Source organism: Eucalyptus grandis, chromosome 5, assembly GCF_016545825.1.
Source record: "Eucalyptus grandis isolate ANBG69807.140 chromosome 5, ASM1654582v1, whole genome shotgun sequence".
NCBI classification, from domain to species: domain Eukaryota; kingdom Viridiplantae; phylum Streptophyta; class Magnoliopsida; order Myrtales; family Myrtaceae; genus Eucalyptus; species Eucalyptus grandis.
The window spans coordinates 28,221,299-28,232,209 of record NC_052616.1 but is presented as its reverse complement, the minus strand read 5'-3'; the positions used below and the strand labels follow the sequence as shown (position 1 = coordinate 28,232,209).

At 39.1% G+C, this 10,911-nt stretch overlaps 1 protein-coding gene across 6 annotated transcripts; it reads left to right on the top strand.

Annotated features, from left to right (window-relative positions):
- Positions 1 to 4,701: 4,701 nt before the first annotated feature.
- On the top strand, positions 4,702 to 9,316 carry LOC104429613 (putative ion channel POLLUX-like 2). Of its 6 annotated transcripts, XR_005550852.1 has the most exons (7): positions 4,705 to 4,883; positions 5,958 to 6,154; positions 6,829 to 7,922; positions 8,052 to 8,084; positions 8,253 to 8,336; positions 8,431 to 8,578; positions 8,982 to 9,316. XR_005550852.1 is itself a non-coding variant. In XM_039311979.1 (6 exons), the coding sequence occupies exons 3-6, from the start codon at positions 8,310 to 8,312 to the stop codon at positions 9,064 to 9,066; spliced, it is 297 nt and encodes a 98-aa protein (XP_039167913.1). In that variant the 5' UTR covers positions 4,713 to 4,883; positions 8,052 to 8,084; positions 8,253 to 8,309; the 3' UTR covers positions 9,067 to 9,316. The 6 variants fall into 6 exon arrangements, 1 of the variants encoding a protein (XP_039167913.1); XR_005550850.1 differs by having other exon boundaries at positions 4,702 to 4,883; positions 5,958 to 7,922; XR_005550853.1 differs by lacking the exon at positions 5,958 to 6,154 and having other exon boundaries at positions 4,707 to 4,883; positions 6,870 to 7,922.
- The last annotated feature ends 1,595 nt before the right edge of the window (positions 9,317 to 10,911 follow it).

Here is a 10,911-nt window from a genome sequence, read left to right as displayed (position 1 = left end):
CACAGCAGTTGCAAAATCCTCTATGTTATAGTTGTGCTTTCTAAAATGATATTAAAGTCACGTTTTACCCTTTCCGAGTTTGCTTCCACCCGCATTAGCCAAATTCCACATGTTACTCTTAATCCAACTTGCAGGTGAAATGAGTATTGAAATGTTTCACATTACTTGATAATGAGATTTCTATGCTCTTCATATACTTTTCTTTTTCTTTTTTTTTTTCCCTAGGATGATGGTTTCGAAAAATTATCAAATTGCAAAAGTCGAAAAATCTTCAAGCTTTAGTGCATGGGCTGCAAAGTGTTGAACATTGTTGGCCTAACTACAATATTCAAAAGTATGAAGACATCAACGATGACGACCAGAAAGAATTAGTTAGACAATCCTTTTCAAAATGCCAAACGTGATAAATAGTTCAAACTCATTCCAAACTTATATCTTGAGCCGCATTTGTTGACCGACGAGAAGGCACAAGTGTTTCTTCCTAAATGGGATTTAATAATTAAGTAATTTTAGTAGTGATAATCAGGAGATTTTTCGTCTCTCCCGGTCATGCACAATGATTATGCTCTTGTGCATTATTATTCTTCAGAGGAGATACGAAGAGCGTCCTGATTATCTCCGATGACAAATTTAGTGGCATTAGAAGTCAAGCTTTAAGGAGTCCGTGTGAGTAGGTATGCTGTTCCCTTTTCAACGTGCAAACTCTCCACGGGAAGTCTTCAGATGTGCTTGAACAACAAGCATCTATCACTAGTCTTTTTCAGCAATTTAAATTATGTAGATTTCACCTTTTCAGATCTGCGTAGTCTGATCCAATTTTGCTATGTGAAGACTTCTAGTCGGGGAACACATAGATATCTTTAAGACGATGAAAATGCTGCTTGTTTACTTTAGTATAGAAAGAAGTGATAGATATGCACAATCAATAAAAATATGGAGAATCTACTCGGGTTCTTAATCTCAGAGAAACAACTACATTCAATAATTTTTTTTTCCTCGTAAGATCTGTTAAGTAAGAGTTTTTCTTTAAAATCACCATGAATTAGGTATAAGGCGCTGACCCACTAGACTCATTTTGCTTTGTGACGTGTGTGGTCATGGATTCAGGTCTCAACCAAGGCAACTGCCGGCCACATTAGCGACCTTCCTTGCATCATGATAATTATCCTGTTGCGATGGGACAAGAGGGCTATACATTGATCTCAAGAGATTAACCGAGTACTTTTTAAGAGGCTCGGAAACCAGATCGTGTCGTGATAAAAATAAATGTATAGAGATGGAATAAGAAAAGTCAGTAATCAATAGCTTCTTCACTGGTCTTCATAGGATAGAAATCTTCCTTCTACAATACACGAATCTCAAGTACTATTAGATGAAAGCTCAAGCTTTTGAAATCTTAGTAGTGAATAATGATGACTTCTGATTTGGTGGGTATATGTTTATTTTTCCTACTTTCCATTAGTGGAGTTGAACATATATTGGGCATCCATTAATCTTAGTAGTTTTCTTTAATGTTTATTTAGAGAATAACATGTGAAGGGTGTTTCTTTCTTTTATTTATCAGTCATTTCTCCGAAAAGGAAACCATTTAATTAGGAAATATATTCAAAATAAGAAACCTACTTAAACTAGGAACTTTCCTTTTTAGGCTCAAACTCGATAAATATTTTCAAAAAAAATTGATGATCACTTGAACTTTACAATAACTAATGGTAAATAGCCCCAATAGAAAATCTAGTACTTATCTAATATGATATACAAGGAATTATTGACCACGAGAAGTTTAGAATAACTTGTGGCGAATGATTCCAATGGAGAGTCTAGTATCACAATAGGTTTAGAATAACTAGTGTTGAAGGGCTCCATGTAGAATTTGGTACTCATCTCATATTACACACAAGGAATCATGAGAGGTTTAGAATAGCTTATGGCGAATAACCTCGATGGAGAATCTAGTAATTATCTCATATGACATACAAGAAATTGTCAATCACGAGAGGTTAAGAATAACTTGTGGTAAATGGCCCCAATGAAGAATCTAGTATCATGAGAGGTTTAGAATAACTTGTGGTAAATGGTCCCAATGGAGAATTTAGTACTTGTTTCATATGACAAACAAGAACTTGCCGATCACGAGATGTTTGGAATAACTTATGGAAAATGGCCTGAATGGAGAATCTAGGTTTTATATCATATGACACTTAAGGAATTGCCAATTGCATAAGGTTTATAATAACTTGTGGCTTTTGGTCCCAAAAGTGAATCTAGAACTTATCTCATGACACACAAGAAATTGCCGATTGTGATAGGTTTATAATAACTTATGGCGATTGACCTCAAAGGAGAATCTAGTAACCATCTTACATGACACACAAAGAATTTCCCATTGCAAGAGATTTAGAATAACTTGTGGTGAATGGTCCCAATACAGAATCCGATACGTATCTCATAAGACACACAAGGAATTGCCAATCACAAAAGGTTTACAATAGCTTGTGGTGAATGGTTCCAATAGTGAATATAGTATCATAAGAGGTTTAATATAACTAGTGTTGAAGGGCTCCATGTAGAATCAGGTACTCATTTCATATTACACGTAAGGAATCATGAGAGGTTTAGAATTCTTATGGCGAATAACCTCGATAGAGTCTAGTAATTATCTCATATGACATATAAGAAATTGCCAATCACGAGTGGTTAAGAATAACTTGTGGTAAATGGCCCCAATCACAAGATGTTTGGAACAACTTCTAGAAAATGGCCTGAATGGAGAATCTGGGTGTTATATCATATGACACTTAAGGAATTGCCAATCGCATGAGGTTTATAATAACTTATGGCTTTTGGTCGCAAAAGTGAATCTAGTACTTATATCACGACACACAAGGAATTGCCGATTGTGATAGGTTTATAATAACTTATGGCGATTAGCCTAAAGGAGAATCTAATAATTATCTTAGATGACACACAAAGAATTGCCAATTGCGAGAGATTTAGAATAACTTGTGGTGAATGGTCCCAATAGAGAATCTAGTACTTATCTCATATGACACACAAGGAATTGCTAATCACGAAAGGTTTAGAATAGCTTGTGGTGAATGGTCCCAATAGTGAATATAGTATCATAAGAGGTTTAGAATAACTAGTGTTGAAGGGCTCCATATAGAATCCGGTACTCATCTCATATTACACACAAGGAATCTTGAGAGGTTTAGAATATCTTATGGCAAATAACCTTGATAGAGTCTAGTAATTATCTCATATGACATACAAGAAATTGCCAATCACGAGTGGTTAAGAGTAACTTGTGGTAAATGGCCCCAATGGAGAATCTAGTATCATGAGAGTTTTAGAATAACTTGTGGTAAATGGTCTCAATGGAGAATTTAGTACTTGTTTTATATGACAAACAAGAACTTGCCAATCACAAGATGTTTGGAATAACTTCTAGAAAATGGCCTGAATGGAGAATCTGGGTTTTATATCATATGACATTTAAGGAATTGCCAATTGCATGAGGTTTATAATAACTTGTGGCTTTTGGTCGCAAAAGTGAATCTAGTACTTATCTCACGACACACAAGGAATTGCCGATTGTGATAGGTTATAATAACTTATGGCGATTGACCTCAAAGGAGAATCTAGTAATTATCTTACATGACTCATAAAGAATCGCCAATTGTGAGAGATTTAGAATAACTTGTGGTGAATGGTCCCAATAGAGAATTTAGTACTTATCTTATATGACACACAAGGAATTGCCAATCACGAAAGGTTTAGAATAACTAAAGGTTTGTTGACACCTAAATTTTGGCTTACCAATCATTTATTTATTGCATAAAAATTAGGATTAATTTTTAACCCTAAAAAATTGATTAATTAATTAATTGCATAGCATATAATTTTAGGTGCATTTATTTTTAATTTGCATTTACATTGGGCTAATGATGATGGGTTGGATTGGATGATTCTGAACTTTAATTTGGCAAATCATACTAAGCCGATGAAGAGAGCAAATTGGCCCAAGCCATTTTTTTTATTGATCGAAAATTATCTCGTGAAAAATAGAGATTTGAAATTTTTCCGAGATATGTTGGGGATTTTTCAATATCTTTGAATAGGGTAAGTGTGATGAAAATTTTGCGAGCTCATCTTTGCAGTGATTTGAAATTTAAAAAAATCCTCTTGCAATCTTGAATCGTATCAAAAATAAACATTGTGTTTGGAAAAGAAATTTTTGTAGATATTGATTTGAAAAAAAATTAAAATCCTAAACCGTGACCTATAAAAAGTTGTTTGTGTAGGGTTTTAGAGATTTTTCTCTCGGCTTCGGTCAAAAAAAAAAAATTCCAAGCCAAAAAGTAGAGGTGTTAAATGGATCCACAAACCCATTTATGGACCCATGTTTACTTAAATGGGTCGTTAATGGGTCGGGCTTATTTCTAAAGGCACTCGTTAATGGGTTTTAAACATAAAAAGGACTAAATTACGGGTCTTAAATGGGTCTATTCTGTACCCATTTAAGACCCATTCCCCAACCCATTGAAGATGAAGCCAGTAACCCACGAGTCTACCCTACCCCTTTTCACTTTCGATTCGCCGCCACCTCCATCGCCCGTCGCCGCTCGCCGCCGCCTATCGTCGCCTCGTCGCCGCTCGCCGCTACCCATCGTGGCCTGTCGCCGCTCGCCGCCTCGTCGCCGCTCGCCGCCTCGTCGCCTCGTCGCCGCTCGCCGCCTCGTCGCCTCGTCGCCGCCCATCGTTGCCTTGTCGCCACAATCAGTCTCACGGATAGTTGGACTAAAACCCTAAAAGTAGCACTTGTCTACTCGCCGCAAATGGCTCGCGGATCCATCGTCGGAGGACGGAACCGCTTGGTTCAGGTACTCCATCTGAACACGCATTCGTGGATTTCATTTTGAGTTTGGGCTTGCTGTTTTACGTAATCGAGTGCGCACGTGTGGTGGCGGGATGGTCCCGACAACATGTTTGATCGATCACTGGTTGCTTAGTGTCGTCAATTTGTTTGCGAAAGTGGTGATTTTGCTCAAGTCGATTCGACGATGGAAGTGGTTTGTTCTGTGCTGGGTTGATGTGTGTTTTTTCTGCTGCCAATTTGGAATGGTGCCCGAATTGCACTGTTAGAGCAGATTGTCTTTTCGTGTTAATGGTTCCATTGGTCTCATAGTGTTGCTAATGCCCATTTATAGTTTGTTATTGTCAATCCTGTTCCATGTTGAGCTGTCGTCAAAGAGGGTGTGCAGGTATATAGATGTTCTTGATCGCGGTCTGCCTCGTGGGTTTATGACTAGGGAGCGTTTAACTGAAATGATATTTGGGTTTTGTGGGAATCTAGATTTGGAACAGAGCACGGTTTAAGAGCTTTGTTGATTAGCTAACCTTAGAACCAGATAAGGCGCAGCTGTTTCTAGTGTTATTGCCACGGGGAATACGTTTGCTGGTACTGACGATGCAACGCCAGTCTCTCTATGCCCTTTTCTTTTCTTGGGGGGAGGAAGTCTTAATCTTTAGTAGCATCTCTTCCAATCTGAATGAGTCGAAGTCGTACTTCAGAGTTTACTGAATTTCTTCATCTGCAAAGCTTGTACCTTTGCTACAAAAGGGATTAACATTTGTTAGTAGGAACCACTTCCGTATTGGAATTGTTAGTTAGATATTGCTTCTAGGATGATTCAAAAATTGTCAATGCTGGAAAAATGCAATGAATTTGTATTAGTAAAGCTGACAGTCTGACAGGACAGTTATCTGTGTGAAGCTTTTGTTTTTTTCGTCAGAATATTTGTGCTTATGTTTTATGGACATTGTGTTTCATGGTCGGTATGGTAGGAAGAGCAGATGGGTTTGTTGGGTAGGAGGACAAAATGATGCTGCTTACGTTAAATTCATAACATGCAATCCTGAACCTGTTCTAATTTATGTTTTCTCCAACTTATTAGTTGACATGTCAAGAGATAACGAGGATCGAGAAGAATATTCAACTACGGAACAATTCGAGAGACGTAGAGTTGCATCCTTAGTTTGTGAGGATGAGAAAGATAACTCTACTTGCTCTAAGCATTCAAGAAAATGCAGTTCGATTGTATGGTCTGAATTTGAAAATTCACAGATGGTGGTGGCATGAAGAAGGCTAAATGTAAGTGGTGCGAAGTAACTTATACGGCTAGCCATGGGACAAAAAACCTGTTGCGTCATTTAAATACTTGTCCCAACCAAGAGGTTAATGTTGATGGTTCCGTAGTACAATTTAACCAAGTTGTGTTTAGAGATATGCTAGCAAGAGCGATAATCAAACACAATTATACATACACTTTTGTGGAGCATGAGGCTACTAGAGAGTTGTTTAGTTACCTCAACCCTAATGTGAAGCACATTTCAAGGCTTACAGCAAGAAGTGATGTGGTAAAAGTTTATGAAAAAGAGAAGGGAATTTTGAAATCCAAATTATTGTCTCTTTCGAGCCGAATATGTTTGACTTCTGACCTATGGACTTCTGTTACTACGGATCATTATATGACTGTCACGGCTCATTATATCGATGAGGATTGAGAATTGCATTAAAAAATCTTGTGTTTCTCCTATGTGCCACCTCCATATAGTGGTCCCATACTTTTAGAAAGATTGCTGATTTTGTTAAGAGAATGGGTTATTGAGAGAAAGATTTTCAGCATTACTTTAGATAATGCATCATACAATGATAGTATGGTTGATATTTGGAGAAATACACTTTCTGTGAGATCCTCTTTTTTATGTGATGGACAGTTTTTTCATGTGCGTTGTGGTACACATGTTTTGAATCTTATTGTACAGGAAGGTTTAAAGGTTATTGATGGATCTCTACATAATATTAGAGAAGTTGTCAAGTATGTGAGGGCTACACAAGGGAGGAGAGTAAAGTTTGCTGAATGTATATCGCAGTCGTGCTTAAAGACCAGTATGCCAAGATGTGGCTACGAGATGGAATTCTACATACCTAATGCTTGAGGGTGGCATTTTCTTTGAATGTACATTTTCACATTTAAAGTTAATTGACCATAACTTTGTCACATGTCCATCTTCTGAAGATTGGGTCAGAGGAAAGAAAATTGCTTTCTTGTTGAATCCCTTTTATGATATTTCTACTCTGTTCTCTGGAGTTAGATATCCTACAGCGAATTTATATTTTTATGGAGTATGACAGATTTAGCTTCGTTTAATACAGGCAAGGAATTCTGAGGATGAGGCTATTAGTTCTATGGCTAAGGCAATGCTCAAAAAGTTTGAAAAATATTGGAAGTGTTATAGTGTTGTCTTATCATGTGCTGTTATATTAGATCCTCGCTATAAGTTACACTTGTTAGAGTTTTGCTACTCAAAGTTGGACATGGATGATCATGTGGAATTTGTACGGGGCATTCGAGAAAAACTCTACACTTTTTGATGAATATGTGACCTCCATGTCTAGAGATGATCACTTTACTTCTTCAACTAGTCGAGGTAACATTTCAGTTGAGGGCATTGATGAGAACATTGGGGATGACATTGATGAGTATGATGCATTTGAGAGTGAACACTTTGGATCACAATCTATTAAGTCATAATTGGATTTGTATTTGAAAGAGAATAGGCTTGATAGAAAGAAGTTCCCGGATCTCAATGTCCTTGATTATTGGAAGACTCATTCTCATCGGTATCCCGAGTTATCCCTCATGGCACATGATATATTGAGCATTCCTATCACTATCGTTGCCTCAGAATCAGCCTTCAGCATTGGAGGACACATTTTAAATAAATATCGTAGTTTCCTTTCTCCCGAAAGCATAGAGGCTGAGCTGTGCACTAGAAATTGGTTATTTGGAGTTCCACCTGAGGAAGATTTAGATGAGGAGTCTCTCATCATTGACTTTCAAGACTATTTGCATTAGGTACTTTTTTTCATCTCATTCTTTTTGTTTGCTCATATGATTTAATACACTTGTCTTCGTAATGATGTATTCTTGGTATACTTTGTGGTGCTACAACTTCTAATCAAAGTTGATGCTTTTCCTTTTCAGGTTCTAGACTAGTTGTTGGGTCATAATGAGGAGGTACACAAAAACTTACACTTTTCCATAAGAAGTTTCCTCTTATTAAATGAGATATTTCTCAGTCTTGGAGACAACAGCACATCTTCCTCCGAACAACATAAAGTCTAATTATTTCTTCTATCAGAGGGTTGTTGAAGCATAAATTAATTTGAAATTCCTTTTCCTCAGGTATCAAGTTGAAACTGATGCATTTTTGTCAGTGCTAACGCTTCAACCTATTCGAAGATGGAATCAGTGCCTACCATTGTTGAGGTACTAGAACAAAATTGCTTATCTTCATTTGCCTTCCCTTATGCTGGAAGTTAATATTCTCGTGATGGCTTGGGCTTATCATCTCAACTTGCAGGTTTCAAATTCCAATACTTATGACCTTTTAAAATCAGTCTCAAGCATAAAGGTGGCACCTGTAGAGAATGTTGCATCAAAGTTATTTGTTCAATGCTCTCGGCAAAAGAAGCTCATGGAGATCTATAGACACTTGCTCAACTATCAAAGTACTGCACTAATATTCCTTAAACTCTTTGCATCCATTGAGACTACATTCCATCTATTAAAAAAAAAAAAAAATCTTTAGAAAATCGGTCACTTGGCCAATTGGAAAATGAGACTAGAGAAGGATAGATTGGTTTCTCATTTTTCCATTGGTTTATTTCTCGCCTCTTAGTAAAATGAACAAATGCTTGTAAAGTAGAAAGAAAACAACTTAGCTATTCTCTTAATGTTGGAACCCTTGTGAGAATACTTACATAATATGCTTGATCATATTGCAGAAAATGTTATGCTCCTTGTTTACATTTGGCAGAAAAGGTTACATGAATTTGCTGAGCTATATATATATCCTCTAGAGTTTATTTTCTGTTTGCTCCTTGTTTACATTTGGCAATTGATGTTATGCAGGCAGTCGTTTGTGGCCTCTATAGGACTGGGAAGCTATAGTTCCATCCAAGTGATGATGAGATTGTGCAACAATGTGACAAAGTAATGAGGACATTAACTTTTATAGTTCTAAGTTCCCCTTGAGACTCACATAATCCAGCATATTTGTTTTGGTTTTTTGATGTGCATAGTTAATATCTTGTTGCGCGTAATATTTGCTTCAATAATGCACTTTTGACATGTAACTTCTTATGGCTTTTTTATGCTTAAATTTTGTGGATGAGGGAAAATGTAAGAGAAGTCCACTTGTTGGCCAAATGCATTATTAAGTGACTGACAAGTTGTTTCTCGAGTCACTTTGAGACATCAACATCTACTATTGAACTAAATTTTCTTTTTTGGGGTTTCTGTCAAGGATTAGGTGCTGTGGATCCAGGCGTGTTGGGTATTGTGTGTATCATCAAATGTGGACTCCACACACACTATGCCACATCTATTTTAAAAATAAATTTAAATGGGTCATAAATGGGTTGTTTATCATTTTTTTTTTGTTGATGGATGCTTAGTAATTTAACGCCGGTTTTAAATAGGTTGGCCGACGTTTTAAATAGGTTGGCCGACGAACCTTTCTGGATGCAAAAGAAAAAAAGGAAAATAAAGAAAATAAAAATAAAAATAATTTTTTTTGAAAAAGTATAAAAAATTGAAAAATTATTGATTAGATTTGTATTGCCTAGAAGTATTTTAGTAATATAATCTTTAAAAACATAATAAGTTTTCCTAAATTTGATTAAATATGAAAATATTTTATTAATATGAGTCGGATCGGAATGAAGTCGGTATGAGTCGAAAATTTACATTAGACTTAAATGAGTTATAAATAGATTAATTGGTCAATTTAAATCAACTTATTAATGACTCAATCCAAATCTAATCCGACTCATCCATTTAACACTTCTACCAAAAAGAGAAAAATTTCCTTCGTTTTTAAGGGTTTGTGGGAGTAAAAGCCAGGTCTTGCTTTTGCTGAAGAAAGGGAAAAGTGCACAGCAACAGTGAGACAGACAGGGAGTAGACGTGAGAAGACAGCAGGAGAGAGAGGAAAAAAAAGAGGAAAAGCAGGAGGGATACTGTTCTTCTTCTCGGCTGAACTCCCTCGCCTTCGAACGCCGGTGTCTCCCTCGGCTCGCCACCGCCGCTCCACCTGCAACCCAACACCGCCGCGACCTGCAGCCGCCGCGCTCCGCTCGCCGCGTCTCCGAGCGACCCTTGCAACAGCTCCGCCCAACGTCGCCTGCTGCATCGCTGTCGCGACCCGCCTCTGCCAGCCCAGCGCCCGAGCTCCCCTGCTGCTGCAACCTGCGCTTCCGGCACTGCTCATGCTCCGCCTGACCTGCAGCCGAGTTTCCGTCGCCGCCGTCAGTAGCCGCGCGACTCCTCGCGACGACCCGACGCCCACCACTGCTGCAGATCGCGACGCCAGGACCGGTCGCCGAGCTCCCCTGCTGCCGAGCTACCGCACGCCCGAGCGACACCTGCTGGACCGCCCAACGCCTGCTGGACCGCCCGACGCCTCCTGTTCCGCCTACTGCCAACACCCGCAGCAGCTGCCCCGCCGTCTTCCGCGCCGGTCGACCTGTTGCGGCACTGGTGACTCCGGCTGCCTCCCCACCACGGCCCGTCGCCCTTGCTGCCCTGCTACCCGAGCCCTCCGCCCGAGCGCCGCTGCTGCTCGAGCGTCGCTGCTGCCCCGACACCAGCAAGTCCCGAACTGAACGCCGGCCCCCGTACGCCGCCCGAGCCCCGAGAGACGCCACCACCAGCCACTGCCGCCGCTTCCGCCCGTTGCCGGTTCCCTTGCCGGAGTTCCGAACGGTGATCCATCGCCCCCCGTGAACCACCCCATCACCCCGGTGAACCACCATCACAGCCCCCTTTTTGGGCCACGTTA